The 26,263-nt window shown below is 48.7% G+C and overlaps 1 protein-coding gene across 1 annotated transcript in view; it reads right to left on the reverse strand.

Annotated features, from left to right (window-relative positions):
- Window positions 1–3,668: 3,668 nt before the first annotated feature.
- The window catches only part of MPND (MPN domain containing), a 241,563-nt gene continuing 218,968 nt past the window's right edge, over window positions 3,669–26,263 (reverse strand). Inside the window, exon 12 of the mRNA XM_018567971.1 lies at window positions 3,669–3,811. Coding sequence (XP_018423473.1) covers window positions 3,725–3,811 — 87 coding nt within the window. The 3' untranslated portion in view covers window positions 3,669–3,724. The remainder of the gene's footprint in view (window positions 3,812–26,263) is intronic.

A 26,263-nucleotide genomic window follows, 5' to 3' on the forward strand; every position in this document is an offset into this window, starting at 1 on the left:
CAGTGCAAAGGGTTGGGGAGCCCTTTGTGAAGAGTTCAGATTCCAGGGTCTATGGCGCTTCCCCACTAGAGGTGTCGTGTCCAACATTCTGGAACTACAAGTGGCTTTTATGGCCCTGATCTCTTTGGCAGACATTATTTGAGGAAGGCTGGTGGTCCTCAGGATGGACAACAAGGCAGCAGTATCGTATTTCCAAAGACAGGGGGGCACTCACAGCCTTTCCCTCTTGAAGGAAGTAGAGGCGATTATGGCATGGGCCAAGGGGAACCTGACAGAGCTGAGAGTGATCTATCTTACAGCCCATCAAAATCAGGAAGCGGATTGTCTGTCGTGAGTTTTCCCCGGCCACAACGAATGGGCGCTCCATCAAAGCATTTTCGATCGGATTGTACGGCAGTGGAGTCTTCCTCAAGTAGACTTATTTGCAGCCCCGGACAATCGAAAGCTACCTCTTTTCATCTCCAGGTGGCCCCATCCATCCGCTTTGGGGACAGATGCCCTAACTCATCCATGGGACTTTAAACTAGCCTATGCCTTTCCTCCACTGGCACTGGTCTCAAGACTATTACCGTGTCTTTGCAGGGAAAACGTTACAATCATCGCAATTCTTCCTTACTGGCCATGCAGGCCTTAGGTTTCCCCTGGCATTACAACTGAGCATCTGTCACCCAATCCCTCTTCCGGTTTTTCCTCACCTCCTGTCGCAAGGGGGGAGACGCATCCTCGCCGGAAAAACTGGCCCTACATGCCTGGAAGTTGAAAGGCGGAAATTAGAGTCTTTCAGGTGTTCGTCTGCGGTAATCAACACACTGCAGAATGCTAGGAAACGTTCTACCAACACTGTATACCAGTGAATCTGACACTGGTTCACGATTTATGACTCAAATTGTGATTTTGATCCATCCTTCCCCACGACCGCACACGTCTTGTCCTTCCTTCAGAGGGGTCTGGATCTCGGCCTCATCCCGAACTCGCTGAAAGTACAAGTATCAGCTATTCGGCCGTCACCCAAATAAAGTGGGCCACGAATCCTCTAGTTGTCCGGTTCCTTAGAGCAGTGCTGAAGATGTGTCCACCCAGCAGAAGTTTTTTTCCACAATGGGATTTATCCTTAGTCCTCCAAGTGCTGGCACAAGAACCTTTCGCACCAACAGAGAAGTGTTCACTGTGGGACATTACCTACAAGGCTCTCTTTCTGGTAGCCATAACTTCAGGCTGAAGTGTCTCGGAGATCCAGGCCCTTGGCTGTGAAGAACCTTTTCTTCTGGTAGCCATAACTTCAGGCAGAAGTGTCTCGGAGATCCAGGCCCTTGGCTGTGAAGAACCTTTTCTTCTGGTAGCCATAACTTCAGGCAGAAGTGTCTCGGAGATCCAGGCCCTTGGCTGTGAAGAACCTTTTCTTCTGGTAGCCATAACTTCAGGCAGAAGTGTCTCGGAGATGCAGGCCCTTGGCTGTGAAGAACCTTTTCTTTCCTTTTTTTCCAGATAGAGTGGTACTCCGACCACTCCCGCGTTTTGTGCCAAAAGTTGTCTCACCTTTTCATCTGGTGCAGGAATGGACGTTGCCGGTTTTACAGCAGGATCTGCAACAAGGCTCTCTACATGAGTTGGATGTGTCGCGGACACTTAAAACCTACCTGGAAGCGACAAAATCCTTCAGGACTTCGAAACATCTCTTCGTGGTCCCAGGGGGTAGATTTAAAGGACAGAAGGCAAAATCCAAGACACTCTCTGCCTGAATAGTGAAGATCATTAAGAGGGCATATGGGGCAAGTGGGCATATTCCTCCTATGTGGGTGAAGGCTCATTTCACCAGATCCATGTCGGCTTCTTGGGCAGTCCATGCGAACGTACCGATGGAAACTATTTGCAGAGCGGCGAGTTGGTCCTCTCATCATACCTTTCTGCGGCACTACAAAGTGGACCCGGGTGCCCTGTCTACGGTTGAATTCGGGAGGAAGACCATACAGGCATCTGTTGCTGTGTCACAATAAAGTTGTTTTGTTCTGGCATATATCCCACTCTGTCAGCTCGTTATTTATCACTATTATGCTGCCATGGAGGCACCAGGAATACGGAAAATTGTTTTCATACTTACCAGTAATTTTCCTTTCCTATGGCAGCATACTCCCTCCCTGTGGTACTCACATTAGGCATAGTTATGAGAATGCAGAGGGGGGTGACACCGCTCACTTTATAGATTTTTACTGGTCCTGTGGGTAGGATTGGGGGCGGAGCTTAGTGTGCTGCCATGCATAGGATAGGCACCAGGAAAAGAAAATTAATGGTAAGTATGAAAACAATTGTCCGTATTATTTAAAAAATGCCCAGGTATTTTATATTAATAAGAATTTAGGACCCAACAGATGGAGAAAAACGATGACCCCACGTGTCATATTACCAGATTAATGTTGACAGAAAAATCTATGTACATTTGAAAAAAGAATTGCAGTGGAAGGGGAGTTTTGTAGTCTAATATGTGACCATCCTGGAGTTGTTCTTTTAATCTCATTTTTAGGTCATTAATGCATGCAAAATAGCCTTGTTACCAAGTCCCACATTGTGTATGTCTACTGATAACATGTGGATGTCTAATTTTCAGAAGCTATTTTGCTCCCAAAATTGTAGTCTTTGGCTAAAGCTTTGCGCATCATTCAAGGTTTGCATTGTCCATGGCATGGCTTATTAATTAATAAAGGGGCTTTTCTACATCAAATATTAAACATTTCCTTAAATTTGTGGATGATATCAAGCAATCTTTATTCTACAACCATTTAGGCAACTAAGTGTGTGTCTACTGAGTTGTGTATTAAAGGAGAACTATGGGGCGTTGTTTTTTTTCCATAGTTCTCAATTGGGTCACGGGAGGACATATACTGCTATTGCCCGCTATATGCTGAGAACGCCGCAGCCGGGACGGATCCTGACAATACTGTTGAGATCCACCCAGCTGGCTGATTGACTTCAGAGGCAAAGCCAGCTAGGCCCGCACCCCTCCCCCGTCTGTTCCTCCAGTCAGCGCTGTGGGGAGCAGTGACTGACAGTTAACGCTCCCTGCAGGGAATTGATCGGGAAGTGAGCGGATCAGTGTTATGTTTTTGCTCACTTCCCGATCAATGGAGCTGACGTGTAATTCACCCACCCCATAGTTCTCCTTTAAAGCCCCACTTATGCCATTTTTGTTCCTTTTCTATAAAGAGATAAACCTCTGTTCACAATACAAAGCCTTCTTGTACTGTTGACATGTCATAAAAAGTGTTGTTGGCACAGGAAATAAAGGCAAGTCTCCCCAGTTGGGATATATGCATTAATTCTTCCCTCCCAGCGATTGTATCCCTTCTCCAGTCTACTATAAAAGATTTTCTATTGCAGTTTTTATATCTGTTGTAAAGATTTCCTATCAATACCTGTCCTGGGAACAGAAAGTTGAGGAAATCTCAACAGGGTCACAAAATTAAAAACCTGACAGACATTATAACCCTTTTCCACTCTATCTACAACTTGAAAAAGGTTTAGCAATCTTAGAACATTTTTCCATAGCCAAAGTAAGCTGAGAGATGGCAAAAAGAGTATGAAGCAGGGTTTAGTTCCACTGAACCATATTATTTGTATACCACTCTAAAATGGAAAGATTTGCAGTTTGTATTATGAAAGTAGAATATTTACCATTCCTGTGCACAGTCCATTTTTAAAACACATAAAGTTTCTTGCAGAGTGGAGAATATCAACCCAGTTGTGACAGAAGTGAGTAAATTTGATCAAGAACTGTCTCATATCCTGGCTCCTTAGGAGTCCGACTACCTAAAGATCCCTGCAAAATAAAACATGTTGTTAAGTCATGGGCAGTGCCTACTATGGTTTGTTTTGGTGATGTCATACGGTGCCTATAAATGCAATGTAAATCTAGTTAATAATGAATAAACAAATATTTTTACATCCTTGCTTTACCTTACTTTAATTATAACACTGAAAAGAGATTTGCAGATTACCTGCTTAACATTAGAGATATCAGCCACAAAAGGAATACTTTGTTTTTACTTAGCTAGCTGACCCATAGACTTGCATTGTAAGAGGGATCAGTAAAGTGCAACCATTGTGTAGCTTTGCAAAGCATGAAGCATTGTGTAGCTTTGCAAAGCATGAAGCAGAGCCTATGTATGTAATAAGCAAAGATACCTTCTTTCTTGTGAATATATAATTACAAACTATGCATAGAAACAAGGTTTTTAAAAAACGTAAGCAGACATTTATGGGATCAAGCATATATTTTACATGTACTGTACCGTACTTTGCGTTCCATAAGACGCACCAGACCATAGGACGCAGGGAGGTCCGGTGCGCCTTATGGTGCACTGGACAGACCAGAGCTTCTGTCACAGCTTCTGTGACAGAAGCTGCAGTTAGTGACCGCTGAGACAGGTGGTGCTGTGATTACAGCGCCACGGTCTCAGTGATCACATAGAGCAGACGAAGAACGTCCGTTCTTCGTCTGCTCTAGGGGCTCTATGGTGATCTCGATCGCCGTCGCCGCTGCTTGGTTTTAATAAAAGTGATCTGATTAGATCACTTGTATTAAACGAGCAGTGGCTCCTACTGTACATTTAGCTCTGCTTTAGCAGGGCTAAATGTACAAAAAAACGACTCGCCCGGCGCCCGAAACTACATGTCTCGGGCGTCGGGCGATAGGGATTCGCTCCATAAGACGCATATTCCCCCACCTTTTGGGGGCAAAAAAGTGTGTCTTATGGAGCGAAAAATACGGTATATCTTTTTTAAATAAAAACAATTAAATATACATTAGCTGCGGAAACACAATTACAAAAGTTTCTGTGGTAACTAGTTATCATTAAACATGATTAGTGTAGTCTCCCTGTTACCAAAAAAACCCATGGGTTAGTGTAGATAGGTGTATCTATAATCAAAACATTTTTCTCGGGGGCGTGGCTTACCAATGGCGCCGTGAGGACGCGTTTTCCCGGAGCTCTGCTTCTGCCGGCACCAGCCTACTCTTTAACGGACGATATTAGCCTCCTTTTCGGATGTCCCGACCTCAGGGCACTCAGGCAAACCTCCGGAGCTCCCGACAGTCGGACCTGGCGGATTTCTTCGGTCCCGCGGGTCCATCGAGCCGACGGGTCGTCCCGCTCATGGCGACAACACGCTCAGCGGCTGCAGGCCTGACCCCCTCCAGGTACAGTGCCAAACTGGCGGCACCTCCTGCTGATGTGACAGGTCAGTCACGCGATCGGCCCTTGTCTCCGATCCCGTCACCGGTATTCCAGCCAGACGACTCCGGTACCCAGCAGATGACCAAGGTAGGAGAAGGGGGGATTGGAGGGAGATACTTCCACGCCTCACCACCAAGAGTGACCTGGAGGCCATGGCAGCACACATCGTGGCGGCCCTCAGACAGGAGGTACAGGAGATAGGGCAGAGAGTGACGGCCCTGGATGGCAGAGTGACCTCAGTGGAGGAATCCACCGCCTCCTTGTCACAACGGGTGTCAGCCCTGGAGTCGGCCCACACTGAGATGGGCACCCAGATCACCACAGCCTTCCTTAGACTGGATGACGGTGAGAACTGCAACAGGCGTAATAACCTGCGGTTGCGAGGCATCCCTGAAGCCACAGCGGGCCGCGACCTCCGTTCCACAGCCCTGGCGATTCTCAACCACTACATGGATAAACCTCCGGCGACTGAAATGGAATTGGACCGCGTACATCGGGTTCAGGGTGCCCGCGCCACTGCCTTGACCAACGCCCTACCCCGGGATGTGCTGTGTCGGGTGCACTTTTATTCCATCAAGGAGGAGATCCTGTGCCAGGCCTGGCACAAGGGGCCTGTGGACTTCGATGGCGCCCAAATTCAAATCATGCCTGATCTTTCCAGGCACACCCTACGCATGCGACGATCCCTGCGGCCCCTATTGGAGGTCATCCGTGCCGCAGATGCCACATACAGATGGGGCCATCCGTTCCATCTTATTGTGCGGAGGGGCAACTCATGCTTCCACCTGCATCGCCCTTAGCAGCTGCCTGGCGTGTTCCTTTTCCTGGAAGCAGAAGCGGTACCGATCCCGAACTGGTTGGACTTTTCAGATGACCGCCCGCTTGCTGCCCTGCCCGGGCTTGGTGGGTCGCGCCGAGGGAGATCCCGTGCTAGTCGGAGGAATGCCCCTGTCCCTTCTCATGCCAGGAGCGAGGCCTGAAGACCTCTCCGAATGGAAGCCGAGACGCTGCCCCTGAAAAATATGTGGTATTTCATGCATTGATAGCCGCAGGCGTTTTATATGCTTGTTATGTTGTTGCACTATTTAGTTGATGGGGGGGCCCCCTCCGGATGCCCGGTCGGACCGCAGGGATGCCTTTTAAAAAAAAATGTTTTACCTCTCCTGACATGGTCCTGTGGGTCAATGGAGGGGGACCTTTCACATGCCGCGGCTTTACTGGAAGGGGGGACCCACTACCGCATTTTATGCTACGATATTACATTTTTCTTGTGTGATTCTCCGGGAGCGAGGTGGCGCACCGCCTGCGGGATGGGAGGGGGCTGCCATGGGAGGGCCTGCATAAGGCGTTCCCTGTGGTGGCGCCCTCTTCCCCCGTAGCCACGCGGGCTATCTCTTTTGGGGACTAGTGCCTCTTCTTGTATTTATGTGTAATATGTTAGGTTGTGTTGCCGAGGAGAAGCATCTCCTACCTTGCTGTTGTTTTGTAACCACTGTATTGTGAAAACTTCACCCCCATAGGTCCCACGCTCATGCCCTACCCGTACAGGGGTGTGGCTGACCCGTAGTCGGTGTCAGCGTGTTTCTCTTTTGCTCTGATTTCCTCTTCTACTCCTCTCCCTTCTCTTCTTGATCCCGCTCCATTTCCTAGCTTCCTCTCCCCTGCCCTCCACTCACCTCCCTCTCCTCCCATCCCCACCTGCCCCCCCAGTCCTCCACAGGACATTCAGGAAGTATGGCTCCGCTTTCACTTTACTCCCTGAATGCCAGGGGACTGAATATCCCCAAAAAAAGGTCTCAGCTGCTCTCAGACCTGCGGAGAGCTGGAGCCCAGGTAGCCCTCATATAGGAGACCCACTTCAACAAAGAAGCGGTTCCCAAACTGATCAATCGGGACTTCCCCGTGGTGTATCATGCTGCGTCCCCGCTCTCCAAGTCCAAGGGTGTGAGCATCCTAATCTCCAAATCAGTGGCTTGGACTTGGGTTGACCAAATGGTGGACAAGATGGGTCGGTTTCTGGTAGTGAAGGGACGCGTTGGGGAGAATGTGGTGACGTTGGCCAATATGTACTTGCCCAACTCGGACCAGCTGCAGTTTCTGCAATCCTTTCTTGCCCGCCTAGCGGATTTTCAGGAAGGAACCCTGATTCTGGGGGGCGATTTCAATGTGGCGCTGGATCCTACTATTGATACCTCCAGGGGTGCTTCCCACCTCTCATTTTCCCGCCTTCGAAAACTCAAGTTGGCGCTCCAGCAGCTCCATCTCATGGATGTGTGGCGTACCCTTTTCCCCCGAGGGACGGGACTTCACGTACTACTCGACCGTTCACCAATCCTACTCGAGGATAGACTACTTCTTCACCTGACATGGGGACTTGCCTAAGGTACTGTCGGCCTCGATTGGTTCCCCTATCCTCTCGGACCATGCTCCAATTCAGCTCAGTGTTGACCTCCTGGCTCCCACCGCTCTGTGTTCCTCCTGGAGACTCAATGAGTCCCTCCTGCAGGAACCGGTTACCAGTGCGGACATGGCGACTTCCCTGTCGGACTATTTTCGCACGAATGTCAACGGTCTGGTCAGCCCCTCTCTGTGTGTGAGGCGCATAAGTGTGTCTTGCGGGGCGTGCTTATTAAGCATGGCGCGCGACTGAAACGAGAACGTAACACTCAAATTGAGGCGCTGTTGCGCCTCCTGTGCAGACTGGAGGCGACACACAAGCAATCACTGGCGGTGGCGACCTACAGGGAACTCGTCCAGGTTTGTGAGGCGCTTTATGCCCTTCTGTTTCTGCGGGTGAAGAGGCGGGCGATGTGGGGCAGGAGGACACTATATGAACAAACCTGGTAAATACTTGGCTGGGGCCCTGCGCTGACCGAGAGGTAGAACCTTTATATCCCACTTGACCTCCAGACAGGGCTCTCGCCTAACTCTCTCAAAAGACATGGCGGAGGAATTTTGCGATTTTTATCAGAGATTGTATAACCTGCAACCGGATCCCACGATAAGTGAGGCGCCAGCCAGAGCGGCTGAGATAGATCGGTACCTCCAGGGCTCCGGCCTCACTTCACTCTTGGTGGAAGAGAGGGAGAGGTTGGAGATCCCCATCTCCCCGGAGGAGCTGGCCAGCGCTTTGCGGCACACTAAGCCGGGCAAAGCCCCAGGCCCAGACGGCTTCACCATCACATACTACAGAAAGTTCCTGGACCAGCTGTCCCCCCATTTCTTGTCAGCATTCAACTCCATCCTCCGCCACTGTCCTTTGCCGATGGATTCCTTGAGGGCACATGTTGCAGTGATCCCTAAAGAGGGGAAGGACCCGGCACAGTGTGGGAGCTACCGTCCCATAGCATTATTAAACGCGGACTTAAAGCTGTTTGCGAAAATACTAGCGACTAGACTTTCGCCGTCTATCCAGTGTTTGGTAAGGGATGACCAAGTGCGTTTTGACCAGGGAGGCCAGGGACAGTACCACTAGGGTCCTCAATATCATTCATGAGGCCCACTCCACTTCTTCCCCTCTGATGGTTCTCTCAACGGACGCCGAGAAGGCCTTTGACAGGGTGGATTGGCTGTTTCTGAAGTCCACCCTCCGTCACATAGGTCTTGGGCCCCATATGTTGTCTTGGCTATTTGCACTTTACTCCCACCCTACGGCGGCCATCAAGGTAAACGAGACTAGGTCTCAGTATTTCCCACTTACAAATAGTACGCGTCAGGGGTGCCCCCTCTCTCCTCTGATGTATATACTGGCATTGGAGCCCTTTCTAGGTCATGTTCGCTTAAACGCGAGAATTACCGGATTCCGGAGTCGCGCTGTGGAACATAAGGTCGCGGCCTGCGCCGACGACCTTTTGTTTTTTGTAGCCCGGCCCGGACCTCCCTCCCAGAACTCATGAGGGAGCTCAGGGTGTATGGTTCCCTTTCCAACCTGGCTATTAATTGGTCTAAGTCAGCAGCGTTGAATATCACCTTGCCTCAGCATGAACAGAGCTTGGTCCAGACCCACTTTCCCTTCAAATGGGTGGACCGTTCCCTGCCATACCTAGGTACCCATATCACTTCAGATCTGGGGTCATTGTAGGAAGCTAATTTTGCCCCCCTTATTACAGCGGATCAAACAAGACCTGAGTGCGTGGCAGGCTCTCACGGTGACTTGGTTTGGTCGCTGTAACGCGCTCAAGATGACCATTCTCCCTAGGATCTTATTTCTAATGCAGGCACTACCCATTCACCTGCCGCCTGCCTTTTTCGCCCGCCCAAGTCGCATGTTCCTGCTCTTCGTCTGGGCAAACGGGGCTCCAAGAATCGGTAGGCGACTTCTCACCATGCCAAAATCAGCGGGAGGGGTTGGGCTCCTGGATGTGGCTCTCTACTAGAATCGTGGACTGGTGCTGCCACTCCACCCACAAGCAGTGGGTACGCTCGGAATTGGGGGTAACCCCTACCCCCTTATCAGGACTCCCATGGCTCTCGGGTCCCCTACCGGCATCCTGCTCCCAGCACCCCACGGTGGGAGCGACTCTCAGGATTGGAAGGGCGCTGTTCCGTACATCTCCAATCTCCCCATTCCCGTCCCCGCTCACCCCAGTGATAGGGGATCTGGACTTTCCAGCAGGCTTGGAAAACCGACGTTTGCGCAGTCTAATCGGCATCAACAAGTTCAGAATTCAAAATGTTAGAACAGGAGGGCAATGGATGGGGGGAGCTGCCTTGCAATCCATTTTGGAGCCCCCGCTAGTTGCTTGGACCGCTTACCAGCTCCGGCACTTTTTACTGGCCATACCCGCCTCGTTACAGATAGACAGGCCACTGACTCCATTTGAGGACATGTGTGGGAAGGGGTGCCAGTTCGACACGTGCTGTCCTTGTCATACAAACTACTGATTGCTCCCCTGCCGGATTTCACCCCCCCCCCTTACTTGCTGAGATGGGAGGCCGACTTAGGTAAGACATTTACCCCTAGGCAGAAGGAAATGTCGGTCCACTATGCGCTTAAATGCTCGATAGCCAACAGATTTCAGGAACAGGGGTACAAGATCCTATCCCGGTGGTATAGGGTCCCACATGTCCTACATAAAATGAACTCGACCATCCCAGCGGTGTGCTGGCGATGCGGTGCAGCGGAGGGCACCATGTTGCACATCTTCTGGAGTTGCCCCTCTTTGACTAGGTTCTGGACCGAGGTGGGAGACACCATCAACAAAATGGTGACACCAGAGCTGGAGCGGAGTCCAGAGGTGTTCTTGCTACACATTACCAGTTTACCACGACGCAAGTACAAGGCGTCTCTATCAATTCACCTGCTTAATGCCGCTAAGGCATGTGTCCCGGCCCTCTGGAGGTCGAACCAGGCTCAGACACTGCGCCTTTGGCTCTCAAAAGTCAACGAGATCCACCAACTAGAGGATCTCACGGCCACTGTTCATAACACGGAGGAGAGATTTCATGACACTTGGAGAGCGTGGACGCACTACACCACCACGGACGCGTACCTACAGATCATGACCCCGGTTCAGGACTCTTCACGGCCACCTCCTCCTTGAGAGCCCCGGTTCCTGGAGCTGTAGTGGCTGGGTGTCCTGTGTGCAGCGGCCTGTTCTTTGCAATGCCTCCCAGTGGGGGTCACGGGGTGGGCGGGTGATCCCCCCTTCTCGTACTTCCCCAACCTTCTTTTCTTTTTTCCTTCCACACTTGCTGAAATTCTTCTCAAACTTCTCTTCTTTTACATCCATTGTGGATGTATTCATTCCCTGAATAATGATTGTTGCCCGATAAAAAGATGTTCCCGTGTTGGGGGGCTCCGTACACACAGAACAACATAACTTCCGGTTTGCCATAACTCATTAGAATGTATCGAAGAGGGCTCAATTAGCCGGATGAACAAAGGTTCCAGCTTTTGTTCTAGAAACGGCACCCCCAACACGGCCGCAATCTAGTATGCGCTGCAAATTTATATGCCTAATGTAGGGTATGTTACGCTACTTGACCAGTGGCCTGCTCGATGCTAACTGATGGGCTCAGGAACTAGTGATATGCCACTGTGCCTTTAACTATGTTGCCTCGTTTTGAAGTTAGGTACACCATTATGTTTTGTACATTCTTGTATGTTATATTGAACAAGTTGGTTGCCTGTGTGCAGACCTTTACGATTTGTTACTATACCAACCTATTGTTTTATTTTTTTCTTGCTCAATAAACCGAGATTTGAAAAAAACAAAACATTTTTCTCTTCTGTCCATTAAAGAACACAGTGGAGATCTTTAGAGCTTGACATTTGGGTTATAGTGCCACCTTCAGGAGTAGGACGCTAGGCAAAAAAACACAACTGAGGGACGGTACCTGACAGTGGACAGACCCCCCCATATCTGCTAGAGGCAGTTTTGTTTTCGCAGCTAGTGTCAAGGGCATAAGACTGAAGCTCCCCTCTGGGAACTTTGTATTTGCAGGGAACTCTTTCTTTTATTTAATTTTTTCTGTTTCAAGACCTTCAATCAACTGCTGGGGTGTGTGACAAACTGGATAATCTACATCCTACTACCCCAGCAGCTTAGCCAACACATGCAGATCTTTGCTACATGCACGACATCTGCAACAGCCTTATCCTGGATTGGAGCAGTCTGTGAGTAATCTCAAATATGACCAAGTGACTGGTTGCTTTGTCACAGTATCAGCCCCAGGCAGACAGCACCACTGTTCTGGTGGGAGGTGGTCTGTCATGGGAAATGTAACCCCATTTTTCATCCTATCGAGATGTGGGGCCTAAACTCTGGCTTGGAGTGGTACCCCTGTTTTTCCTTCTGCAACCCCCTTCCCCTTCGTGGTGTGTGGCCCAGTGGTGCTGGTGCAGTGCACTTACTGCCTTTTGGCTGTTAATTGTCTCTGCATGGAGGGAGGGCTGCTACTACCGCCATACAAGGCACAGCCAGCACTCTCCCTCCTTTACTGCTTGCAGCCTGGTCGCATGTTTTATTATTGGCTGAAGCTCCAGCAACCATGTTGGAGGTGGGTGCTAGCAGCCATAATTTGAATGGTCAAGTTTTGTGAATTGGTGGGCACCAACTGACTACACCCCCAGTACACGGTCGCTGGAATGTACGATGTTTTTTTCTGTTGGCATGCAATGAGGAATCAGTGATACTCAGTCCTGAAATATACATGTGGATCCAGGTGTGGTAAGTCTGTTTGTTCCCACCTTCCTCCCTGGTTGTGGCAGCACTTTATTTCCTATCTCTGCTGTGTTTTTTGCCTGGGGCATATAGGGGGGTTAGAGCCATCCTTGGTCTTCCCCTCTGTGCATACTTCAGATCCTGCCTACCCTACTCTAATCTTTAGTTACACAGGCATCTCTACAGGCAACACCTGTAACACCTGTTGCATGGAACACGCAACATGTCTCCTGCTGAGTCCTTACATTCTTCAAAGTTCCTCTTGCACCATGAGGAGTGGCTCCTTCCTCATTTTTTAATCTGGAATTATTTAACTGCAGGTATGCAGAGTTGATTGCTAAATCTGACCGCAGAGGCCAAAAACAAACCTCAACTCCTTCCCCTGCAGAATCAATCTCTGACCTGCCTACTGCCTTAGAGACTTCGGAGCCTTTAGCAGTGGGGACTGTATCTGATGAAGACTGGCAATAAACCTTGCCAGATAATGATGTTCTTGCAGCGCAAAAGACAGCCGCCACACTTCCCAGGCTTAGAGAGTTTATTTGAGCTATTTTTGCTGTGGTACATAACGCTTTAAATATGGAAAAGCAGCCTGTAGTTTCTACTAGTGCCGCTACCTGTCTAGAAACCCATTTAGGCCCTAAGACTATTAACACTATACGGCCGCACTTGATACTCCCAGGGCTCCTAAATGCAAAAGGCCAGGCCTAAGCTGGGGTCCACTTTAACGCAACCCTAGACCTCTAAATCCCACAAGCCTGTGGAGATTTCCCTCGGCATGAAAGAAATGCCTGCACTTCTAATTATGGGCGGGGAGGGGGGTCTGTTAGCAATTGCAGACATCTGGTCAGGAAGCATATTGAATGTCTGGGTACAGGATGTGGTTTCCAGGGGCTTTCTGCCCCCGCCCCATTTTACATCTCTCTGCTCATGTCTCTGCTCACACTAGCAGATTTCCATGCTGCTCTTGTGGCTCTTATGACACAAGGAGTTACTGTTATTTCCCTATAGTGGAAAGGTTTAGGGGCTTATACTCCAACCTTTTTACTGTCCCTAGACCACTGGAAGAACAGCAAAAGTGATATTGGGTCTTTTAAGGTGTTGGTAGACCACAGTTTAAATAAGGATATTTAAAATCAGTCACTTTATTAAATTCATTATACAAGTCCAATAAAATTATTTAAAACAACATTCAATTCCCAATCAAAGTCCACATGATCCGTATATTGATTCCTATAAGCAAGACCTCCTGGACCTATTACATCAACACATAAAAGATATAAAAATTTCACACATGCTAGACTCTATGGTAGAAATATGCGTAATGCTCCTGTCAGGAAGCCAGAGTTCATGTTCATGTACATAAAGCTGTACCAGGTGCAGCTTCTTTGCGTGGCTCATGCGTTGCCTTGTGCGCTCGGGCATGCACCGACGAGTCATCTGACCTTTTGGCGCCCTCTGGGCTATAAAGGCCCAGAGGGCGCCAAGAGAAACTCTGAATTCTCTGCTCCCAGACTCACTCTGCAGTTCCGACACTGCGATTCTGCATAAGATCCTTGGGCCAGACAGCCCATTCTTTGAGGCAGTTTCATTGCTCGGTTCCACTCCAGCCCCTATGCTTGATATACTGTCATCATCAGACGGCTCATTTCCTTCCCTAGACAAACCAACTTTACTTGAAGGACCAGGTTTTCTCTTGCCTGGTGGCTCAGGAATTGGGGTAATCCTTCCTTCCACTCTCTTGCAAGGTCTTCATGATGAATGCCAACCTGCCAGGCTGGAGAGGGGTCCTAGACACCTTGTCAGTGCAGTAGACTAATGGTGGCAGTACCCCCCCCCCCCAAAAAAAAACTAAAGAAGGCAGTTTGTTTGTTTTTTTTGGGGGTGGGGGTTGCTGCCCTGCTGGGGAAATTTCCCTTAACCTCTTCCCAACCAATGACGGGATCATCCTGTCACAACAGTTTAGTTAATTAACAAATGGTGACAGGATAATCCCATTATGCGGTACAATGAGTGCTGGTCTGTGAAGGGACAAGCCAGCGCCATCTTTAATATTAATTGGGCTCTGGGCAAGATTTTACTGATGGGCCCCCACAACCTTCCCAGCTCCATCACCTCCCGACCCAGACCCCCATATCCACCTACATCACCTTCACCTGAAAAGAAACTAAAAAATAAAAACACATATCAATGCGCAATGGACTCAAGATTCTGCAACGCAATAAACTCAGGACTCAGCAACGCAATGGACTTAGGACCCTGCTACGCAATGGGCTTAGGAGCCTGCAACGCAATGGGCATAGGAGCCTGCAACACAATGGATTTAGGAGCCTGCCACGCAATGGACATAGGACCCTGCAACACAATGGACATAGGACCCTGCAACACAATGGACATAGGACCCTGCAACACAATGGACATAGGACCCTCTTATGTTGCAGAGTCCTAAGTCCATTGCAGTGCAGAGTCCAGAGTTTATTGCGTTGCAGGCTCCTGAGTCCATTGTATTGCAGGCTCCTGAATCCATTCCATTGAAGAGTCCTAACTGCATTTTCTTGCTGAGTCCTTAATCCATGGTGTTGCAGGGTCCTAAGTCCATTGCGTTGCAGGGTCCTGAATCCATTGTGTTGCAGGGTCCTGAACCAGGGCCGGACTGGCCATAGGGCAAACCGGGCACTTGCCCGGTGGGCCGGGCCGAACACAATCAACCTGATTGTGTTCAGGCCGGTCCGATATGCCCGAATGCTGGCTCTGAGGAGAGCCGGCACTACCACACAGGAGACACTAGAGGGCGCTGGTGGGGGAGGCCAGAAAACACCTCCTCACCCAGCTCTCCCTACTCTCTCTCTGCTGGTACTGTTCCTGTCCCGACCGAGATATTTGCATATGAATGGGGCGCGGTAATTTTCATATCAATAAGCCGCGGCCCATTCATATGTAAATATTGCGTCTAATTCATATGTAAATCAATGTCGCCCCCCCCCTAAGAAACAGAAAAAAACAGCTGGCTGCCAAAGGGGGCGGGGGCAGGGAGATGGTGCCGTCAGATGAGCTGCGGAGGGGGATCGTGGCAGGCAGTGCCGAGGTCCACATCGCTGCGACCCGTCCTGTACCCGTCCTGCTACAGAACGCTCCTCCCGGCCGTTCTGTAGCTGTAGCGGCGGGAGAGAGAGCTGACAGGGGGATCGCAGCTGCGGACATGGTCTACATCTCTGTCGGATGCAGACCGTGTAGCTGAATCTGCGCCGACACTCGGATCCTTTCAGCCAGCGCTCTTTCAGTGAACGCTGGCCGAAAGGATTTGAAAGAAATGATTGGTAAGGTCTGGGGGGGTAGGGGGGAGAACACGGACTGGGGATGTATGTGTACATACCGTGTTTCCCCAGAAATAAGACACTGTGTTATATTTTTTTTTCAATGAAAAAAAGACACTAGGTCTTATTTTCGGGGGATGTCTTATTTTTACCTGGCTGCAGCTGTCTGCTCTCCGCTCTGATGCCGTCCACTTTGACCCCACTGGCTATGCCGCGCTGTGCCTGCTGGGAAAACCGGAGCGCCAGTCGGGCGGCGAAGAAGACAAGGAGGCTGTGTCGGGCGCCGAGGATAAGGAGGCCGTCCAGTTGGGTGCCGAGGACAAGGAGACCGTGTTCCAAAGAGGTCAGGCCGTGCAAGGTAAGAGGACTGTGCTGGCAGAGCCCAGCATAGATTCTGCACAGCCCACCAAAGAGTCTCAGGTGTTCTGTGCAATACCCTTTGGTGGGCTCTGCAGTCTGCAAAGCCCACCACAGATCCTGCAGAGCCCCCCTGAGATCCTGCAGGATCTGTGGAGGGCTTTGCTGGGTCTCGGGGGCTTTGCAGGATCCATAGGGGGCTCTGCAGCCTGCAAAGCCCACCACAGATCCTGCAGGATCTGTGGAGGGCTTTGCTGGGTCTCGGGGGCTTTGCAGGATCCATAGGGGGCTCTGCAGCCTGCAAAGCCCACCACAGATCCTGCACAACCCCCTGAGACGGCAGGGTCTCAGGGGGGCTGTGCAGGATCTCTAAAAATCATCAACCGGGTCTCGGGGGATTTGCAGGGCTACACAGACATAAATCATGTCATTAGTTAAACGTCCCATGCAGCTGCTGTCAGCCCTGTGAAGATTCACATTGGAAAAGGGGTGACCGAAACGGAGGGACAGGAGACTGGAATCACTACTCAGCACATACCACATTAAGAAAAGTGCATGACATGTTAACATATTATAATGTGAACACTAGTAGGTTAACACTTCAGTGATTTACACAGGACACACTGCTCGGATTCTTTTACTGCTCCGGTTTTACTGTTCTGCAGCTCGTTTTAACTTCAGTCTTGTGAGTACCTGTCAGTTCACCTTTGATGCCTGTTTTTTGGAATAAACGATACTGCACTAGGAAAGGCGCCCCTTTTTGTGTTTTTACCTTGCTGCATAGTGATGTGGATGTAAATGCACAGCAATAATTATGAAATTAACCTTTTTTTTTAAACTGCATTAATAAAACTTGATTTGCTTTAATACTTTATTAGTGCAAATTAACATTAATCAATTTATTAAAGGACGTTTCTGATTCTTTGGCTTGATGTATGTGTATTTGTCCGTGGAAACAAACATAAAAGCAGATCACTTAACATCCTTTATTGTTAGAAGGCATCCAGGAACTGTGAAGACACCAGCAAACTACTAACTTGGGGCATGCAAAAAAAAAAAAAAAGACTGGGAGTAATCATAAAAGTACAAAGTGTCACAGTACAGATAACTGTCGTCACACTGCAAGATCAGACTGAGTATAATGTAAAAAGATCTTATGTGGCTCCTATTAAAATGGGATTTGGACTATATATACTATATTATATTGCAGCCATACAATCATGACCAGTGGATTTTTCCCTGTCATTCTCCTCCAGAACACTTTAACAAATTTGGTATTACTTTTTTATAAGAAAGTGCCGGTTATTTCATGTTGCATGTATTATGCAACATCATAGGTCTTCTATGATGTTGCATAATACATGCAACATTAAATAACCGACAGAGACCAAAGAATAATGCATATCACAATGTAATCTGCAATAGAGACACTGAGGATCTGCTTAGGTTGTTTCTTCTGCTCTGTCTGGCTGTGTCCTCCCCCTCCTTCTCCTCCGTGCCTGCCGGATCTCCCAGGCATCCTCCCCGATGTCTGTGTCTATGTGACAGGCATGGGGGGAGATCACAGACGCAGGAGGCACACAGACATTAACTAGGAGGAGAAAGGAAGGCTGGACGGTCTCCCTGCTAGCGGTGCCACTTGGCTACTCCTGTCTCACGCTTGGGCTAAAGGGACAGCTGCTTTGGGCCCCTGTAAATTATGGGGCCCAGGGCAGTTGCCCCTTTTTCCCTGCGTTAAAGACGGCCCAGGGACCAGCGCTCATTGAGTTACTGCTGTTGATGGGTCCCTCGGGGGTCAAAGGCAGACAATCAACAGCAGATTAGGTGGTCACAGTCCTATGATCGCAGAGCCGTGACAGTCACAGAGCCGGCAGCCGCTCAATGTGTTGTGAATCTGCTAGCCAGAGAAGAGAAGAATACTGTATTCTATTTGGGCACTGTAAATGAAAAAAAAAAAACTCCTTAGTGCCTCCTAGTTAAACATTTTTTTATAAAAATGTAAAAACAAAAAAAATTAAGTTTTTACAATTTTTAAATAATAAAAAGGGAAAAAAGAAGTTTTTTTAAAAAAAAAGATAAAAAAAATAAATTTACTAAAAAAATTAAACTTTCTCTTAGCTACACTAATTATGTATTGGAATTAATGCCAAAACTGAAACGTTTTGTTTTTTGTTTTTTTATTAACCACTTGAAGACCAGGGTATTAAACCCCCTTCCTGGCCAGGCCATTTTTCAGTGTTCAGCGCTGCAGTACTTTGATTGACATTAATACCATGATGCAACACTGTACTGAAACAAATTTTATACAATTTTTTGGGGACGGATAGAGCTTTCTTTTGGTGGTATTTAAGAGGACCGGCCTTAGGCCTTTAGGCGCCCTGTGCGAGACAGCTTTACAGCGCCCCTCAGTGACCACACCCCTCGGTGGCCACACCCTTTAGTGGCCACACACCCCGTAGCCACACCCATTTTCCCCAATATCCGCACCATTTAAAGACTCCAATTTTGTTAAGCCACAAAGAAACATATTAAAAAGTATGATAAAAATAAAACTTTTATTCAAAGGTATTAAACTTGTAGGCATAATAAAAGTATTCTTATCAAATAAAACAGAAGTCAAACAATAAATGTCAAACTAAAATAGTCTATACAAATAAAGTGTCAGGTTGTCATGCCGACACCCTTTTTCAAGTAAGTATATCTAGAAAAGTAAAAATAGAAAAACAGAACACAAAACCCAGACTACATGTAAAATTAATGAATTACTATATGTCCGAATATACGAAAAATATATTCAGGCACATAATTATTTGTTTGAGAATGTGTGGCGGCCATGTTGGCCACCGGCATGTTCTGTGAATGCGTGCCACCATCTTGGAGGCGGGCAGCATGACGCCATGCATGTGTGGCGTCAGGCGCCCAACACGTTCGGTGTTATGTCATACGCCCCGCCTCCAGAACACGCCAGTGGCTGAATCCAAAATAGCATAAAAATGTGTTTTGTATGATGAAACGAATGAAACGTTTTTAGTTTTCGTTCATTTCATCTGTTTTTAGTCTTCGCACATGTCTAATAATATGCATGGGGGGGGCAGTTTTCACTTATTTAAAATAATTTTTTACATTTTTTATTATTTTATGTTTTTATTATTTATTAATTTTGTACGTGTTTGTCCTTCTTACACGGAGGACCGGTAAATATCATTGATATTTACCGATACCCCGCTCTGCCACGCACTGAGCCTGAAACTACAGGATGACAGCGGCTCCGATCTCCTCACCGCTCGGCCATCCTGACAGCTGCGGGCGCGGCTTCTCTCCCCCTCACCGCTCAGCCATCCTGACAGCAGGCAACGCTCCCTCCTGCGGACGAGTCATGTCGGTGAGGAGGAGAGCAGTGAGGAGGAGAGAAGCCGGCGCGAGGACGAGCTGTGTCGGCCACCTGGCGCCTTTGTTGTCATGGTATTTAATCACCACTGAGGTTATTTTTTACTGTATAACAAAAAAGTACCCTAAATTTTGAACAAAAACGGTTTCCCTATGAAATGTTATGAAACATTTATTATCACCCCAATTTTTTGGTAAAATATAACATACGGGGTCATGTCGGGTAAATAGACACCAAACATGTCAAGCCTCAAAATTGCGCACGCCCACAAAATCGCAGAAAACTACCACACCCAAAACTGGGTATAGGCAACGCGTTTATCACTCATCAGTTTAGTGTTATCAGTAATTAAAATTATTGCTCTCACTCCGACATTCGCTGCAATACGCAACATGTGCGGCGTAATGGGCGCAATCGTCGTTTTCGCACATAGGTGCACCCAACGCATGTTTGCGTGTATGTGGGGGGCAGGGGACTTTACAAAATCTTTTGTGTTATTTTACTTTTTTTTTTATTTGTGACTTTTTTCAAACTTTTTATTTTTTACACTTAACTTTATTGCTATCACAAACCTCCTATGTGATAGCCAATTCACATAACAAGTCCTCTTTATGGAGACATCAGGGGTCTCCAAGACCCCTTAGGTTCTGATGAAGGGGGCGTGCCCCTGAAACGCGTAGACCTTTCAAGCTCACGGGGGCAGAGGACGCTGATGTGTTGTATCCCTTCAGACTCCCGCTGCTAGAGATTTTACATTTCATCAACTTTTACATGCTTTTAACCACCGACCTTTTTGTAAGTACAATTTCAGTTGTGTGTTGTACAAATAAATTACGCTCTGTTTTGTTCTTTGTTTCCCAGATCGATGGTCTTTCCAATTAACATTACAGCTGGCCCGTCTTGCAACCGCCGGTATTGTTTTTTTCGTTACTCTCTAGAGACGCCTGATCGCTTGAATGTAAACAGCCATCGCTGGCTGTTTACATTGCTAACAGTTTACCCACTCGAGTGCACACAAGTGGGGGGGAGGGGCAGGACGTCTTAAGACGCCCTCCCGCTCCTATAAGGCTCCCGTCCGGCCGTTCAGGAACGGCCATTAACGGGAGGTGGTTAAAAAAAAAAAGATTTATATACACATGTCACATCAAATTAAAGCCCGTTTTGTCCTTTAAAAAACAGTATGTCACATAGTGTAGGTGCAATGCATAAGGAAGATGGAAATTATTAAACACATACAAACACATAGCAAAAATGGCAAAATTGCTCCAGTCCCCAGGAGCTAAAATATTTTCTGAAGCTGTGTCACTAAGTGTCACTGTCCTGGAGACACTGCAGGATGTAAGAAAAATTCTCCAGAGTGACCGGAAATCGCCCATTTTCCCCCAAAACCAAGTCTAACCATTGGAAAACGTCCCCTTTATGTCTTTTCAATGGACAGATGTAAAATGTTATATTTCCAATCACTTTCTGTCCGAGTGACAATAGTTTTAAAGATAAATATAGTGAATCTCCCCAACCGCAACACAGAAAGTAATAAAAACCTGACAGAGGTTCTAACCCTTCTGCGCAGTAGCATAAAAACATCAAACAATACATAGTTATGGTTAATGTTCATATAAATGTGAATTGAGAATTTATATGGTTAATTTCTCTTAAGCCAATTGTTCATTGCCATTACTAGCTGATTAATATACTGCCATCTTGTGAGCATTTTGGTTATTGCACCACATTTTCTGTTTTCCCTCCCATTTATAGTGTATTTCTCCCGTCTTCAAGAATAGTTCTTCTGGCGTCATGGCTGCCTATAGCAGGGCCACATGTAATATGCTCGCTTGGAAACATTATCATCTTTGACCTTTGTGGATGAAAAGGTATTTGGTGAGTTCAGCTATCTGGTGAGGATTGTCCGCAGTGATGATATCTGCTTATACAGGCCAGGCATAGAGGTCTCAGCAAAAGATAAATCACTAATACAACAATCAGAGTCAGAATAGTCAGAGATGATAGAATTCATACAGCCTGCTTGCTGTGTATATTTGTGTGCCTAATCTGCAATCAGCGCCATCCGCCATCTTCTGAAAGCACATGGTCGCACAAGCTTACTGCACTTCACCTGTGAACGTTGAAAACTGTTTCTCTGCATTGAGCTGTGTTATCCCATCTGTCGAAGCGGCAGTTCGTCTTCTTAAAGAGACAGACACCATTTTTTGCAAAAACGTGAAGAAATGTCTAGACAAGGCTCTGAGCACTCTATTATGGCTGAACCTGCATGCAGATATTGGCGAAAAGAGTGTAAGACCCAAACGCACAATAAAACCGACAAACTCAGAGAAACCTATGAAACCACTAGAGATGAGTTCTCCAGCAATCTGTCAGACCTATGGGACAGAACTTCGCACTGCATGTCAGTTTTGCCACACTTTAATGAATTAAGAGACTCTATAGATTGCTTATCTGCTGCGTATGAACGCTACCAGCGGCTATCTGCAAAATACACAGCTTTCTTGCAGGACTCTAATATAGAGGACTCTTCAGCAGAACTGACTGAAGAACTGATGCACTAAACCAACAAAGAGATCTCTTAGTGCAAAATACTAAGTATAAGGCAGAACTCTGCATTGCTCAACTGCAGGATCCACCTCAACCAAGCTCACAGCACGTTTTTCTAGATCCTTTCACTCCAGGATTTAATCATTAGTGACAAGCTATTACAGGCCTGCGCTAATCTGGAAACTAATAAAGTGCGAAGCTCCTTTGCTAGAAAGGAAGCAGAAATAGAAGCACAAAGAGCAGCTCGCCAAGCAGAGGCAGAAACTCATAGCAAAACTCTCCAAGCAGAGGTGGAATCCCAAATAAAGATTCTGCAAATGAAAAGGGAGGAAGCAGCTGCCCTAGCAAGGCTGAAAGTCCTTGAACAAGCAATGGGACAAAGTACTAATTTGGACTGTTCTATCCCAGCAGAACTGGGAGACCCACAGCACCTCCGGCGGCTGCGGGGATGGTGGGTGCGGCGCCTGCCCCCCCGCTGGCGGTTGGGGGCCAAAGGTCTGGTGCGGTGGCTGCGGAAGCGCAGAGTGCTCCTCCTCCTCCTGCGGTGGAGCCCGCTGTTGCTAAGACGGTGGCGGCGGAGGTGGACCGGGTCCGTTTAGCGGATGCGGCCAAGTGTGAGGTATACGTGTGCTTTGAAGGGCCGTTAGGGGCACACCTGAAGCAGGAGGTCAGGGAGCACATCTGGAAGGGTGAGTATGTGGAAATTTTCTCCCTGCTTCCCTTGGAGAAGTTTAACCTGGATCGCGTGAAACCAGATGAGAGCAAAAAAGACGAGGAGGAGAAGCGCAGGTATCGGTTGATTCCGTGCACCTTTGCGAATTGGTTGCAGGCATTCGCTATTCTGGCCAGCGTCATAGGCGAGCGGGCTCCAGAAAATTGCTCCCCGTGTCGTGTCGGCGGTGGACCGAAAAATGTCGGGTCTCGCCTTTCTGTTTCGCCTTATGGGTCTGGTGGACGTCACGAAAAGTTTCTTGGTTCGTCAGGCTTTAAAGGGGTATAGGAAGGGCCGCCGAAGTGTTGACGGACGGCGCCCGGTGTCCTGTACTGTCGGCCGTGGTTCGGCCCAACGGCCGACAACTGGGGGTCCCGCGGAGTGAGGCAGTCGTCCGTTGGATCGGGGTTCCCGGCATGGTGTGGAGTAGGGTGGTACCGGAGGTGACCCGTTTTGCCGGGCTGGATAGACCGCCAGACATCCTGGTGTTACATGCTGGGGGGAATGATGTGGGCCAGTGTCCCATGCGGGAATTGATTCGCGACATTAAGTATGACTGTTTGCGGATAATGGCGTCTTTCCCGGGTTTGGTGGTGGTTTGGTCGGACATAGTGGCTCGCACTTCGTGGTGCATGGCACGTTCGGTGGATAGTTTGAACAAAGCTCGCATCACGATCAACAAGGAGGTGGGGCGCTTTGTGGGGAGGGGGAAGAGTGCTAGAGAGGTCAGCCCTGATCTGATTCACCCCAAATATTTCAGCTAATAGCGTGGAATCGTTCAAGAAGATTTTGGACAATTTCCTGAGAAACGGTAATATACAGGGGTACAAGTACTCCTAATACCGAGATGACTCAGGGATCTATACACACACACACACACACACACACACACACACACACAATAGGTTGGACTTGATGGACATGTGTCTTTATTCAACCTCAAATACTATGTAACTATGTAAAAGTGGGGTGGTGGTTCGCCATCGCGAACTGGAAGTGGACACGCGGCAGTACCTGCGGGGGGATGGGGTCCACCTTAATGCGGTGGGTACCGACCTGTGGTTCTTGGGACTCCAAGATGGTGTGCAGAGGGCCGTGCAGTTTTGGCGGGGCTCTCAAGCGTAGGTTTCCGCTTGTGTCGCTGTGGCGGTTTGGGGTCCTTGAGGGTGTTAGGGATGCCGTGGGTTTATTGACCAGGATTGGTGACCCATCATAGGTGTGGTGTCCTTTAAGTGGTGGTCAGTTGGTTTGACCACTTAGTTTTGGCAGTGAAGTGTCTGCGGTTTAACAGATATTGGTCCCCGAGGCGGTGGTTTGCGGCTGGGGGCCCTATTAGTAATATCTGAAGCCGCAGATACAGGTATGGGACGGCATTCCAGTTATTTGAAGCACCTTCAGGGATCCGGAAACCTGGGTTTAAACTGGATAAGTGTGTTAATTGGTTATGAGTATATATAGCAGAGTTATTTTTCTATTCAAGTTTGTATTTATTTTGATATGGTTATTAAAAATACAAGTGGCTGCTGTGGCCTTTGAAAATCCATACAAGTCTGGAGTGCCTTATTTTGAGGAGAATGATGGTGGGGGGAGGTCACAGTAGAAGAGGGGGTCCCTCTGAAAATACCCTTGTCATGCAAAACTTCCCAAAAATAGGTAACAAAGATCATCGCAAGCTCCAAGAACCAAGTGACCTCCTCATGGAGCTAGAGTTGGCAAAGACAGACCCATGTCTACCTGGACTAAGCCTTCTGGACACCGACCATGGCGTGAATCCAGAGGTCTCAACTGCCAGATCTGCAAGAGAAATGGGCGCAACAGGGCTCAAAATACAAAAGAGACTATAATGTGTCTCTTCCTCCATTATCATATTTTTGCAGGTTCATCAGTGAACAAGCCTGGACAAGAAATTATCCCAGCTTCAGGGAACCCAACTTGCCTGTTTTATCATCATCATCAAGGTATGATAACACAGCAGTTAAACATAGTGACTTTAATAGAGCAATATCTGTTAAAAGGACAGACATCTCACCTCCCGTATCGTCCCCTGCTCACCAGAGTGATTCAGGTGATAGAGATAAAGACCCTAATCATCAGTGCCCTATTCATAAAAAAACCTCACCCTCTTAAGAAATGTCGTGGGCTTAGGGCAGAGACTTTGCAAGAGCGCAGGGAGGTTCTCCAGAAACTTGGAATATGCTATAGGTGCTGTTCTTCCTATGATTATTTTGCTAAAGACTGTGAAGTTGTCATCAAGTGCACAGAATGCAGTATTGACAAACATGTTACATGTTTGCATGTCCAAGCAATCCACAGCAGCCACCTACACCAGAGCTGTGTGCAGTCTCACCAGATCCGAGTGAAGTCTCACCAGAGCTGAGTGCAATCTCACCAGGACTGTATAGAGTCTCAGGAGGATGTGCAGGGTCTCACCAGTGCTGTGCGCGACCTTACCAGAACTGTGCGCAATCTCACCAGGGCTGCGTGCGGTCTCATCGGGGCTGCGTGCGGTCTCACCGGGGCTGCGTGCGGTCTCACCGGGGCTGCGTGCGGGATCACCGGGGCTGCGTGCGGGATCACCGGGGCTGCGTGCGGGATCACCGGGGCTGCGTGCGGATCACCGGTCTCAGCAGAGGAGTGTGCGGTCTCACCAGAGCAGTGTGCGGTCTCGCCAGAGCAGTGTGCGGTCTCGCCAGAGCAGTGGGCGGTCTCGCCAGAGCAGTGGGCGGTCTCGCCAGTGCTGTGGGCGGTCTCGCCAGTGCTGTGGGCGGTCTCGCCAGTGCTGTGGGCGGTCTCGCCAGTGCTGTGGGCGGTCTCGCCAGTGCTGTGGGCGGTCTCACCAGTGCTGTGGACGGTCTCACCAGAGCTATGCGCAATCTCACCAGCTGTGGACGGTCTCACCAGAGCTATGCGCAATCTCACCAGTGTTGTGCGCGGTCTCACCAGAGCAGTGCGCGGTCTCACCAGAGCAGTGCGCGGTCTCACCAGTGCTGTCCGCGGTCTCACCAGTGCTGTCCGCGGTCTCACCAGTGCTGTCCGCGGTCTCACCAGAGCAGTGTGCGGTCTCACCAGTGCTGTCCGCGGTCTCACCAGTGTTGTCCGCGGTCTCACCAGTACTGTGGGCGGTCTCACCAGTACTGTGGGCGGTCTCACCAGTGCTGTGGGCGGTCTCACCAGTGCTGTGTGTGGTCTCACCAGTACTGTGAGCGGTCTCACCAGTACTGGAAAGATCATGCAATAATTTGTAATAACATGCTAAAAAGCAAAAAAAACATTAAACACCTTCATGTGCTCAGCTATAAACATACCTATTGTTGCTGTGTTTCAGACATGTGAATGAAGGAGGGCGGAGGAAGCCGCCCCGCCCTGTCAGTTGCAGATCTTCCCATGAGTTATTCAGTGGCGTGGGAGGAGCAGGGCAGTGAGGCTCTGTCTGTCTCCAAAGCACGGGGATCAGAGCCTGTAATGTGTCCTTAGACTGGCCGGCCCACACATCCGCATCATCAGTTGCTAGGCAGTGGGCGGGTAAACAATTAGCAGAGATCAGAGAT

The sequence above is a fragment of the Nanorana parkeri genome, unplaced genomic scaffold (genome assembly GCF_000935625.1).
Source record: "Nanorana parkeri isolate BGI_ZX_2015 unplaced genomic scaffold, ASM93562v1 scaffold1123, whole genome shotgun sequence".
NCBI lineage: Eukaryota > Metazoa > Chordata > Amphibia > Anura > Dicroglossidae > Nanorana > Nanorana parkeri.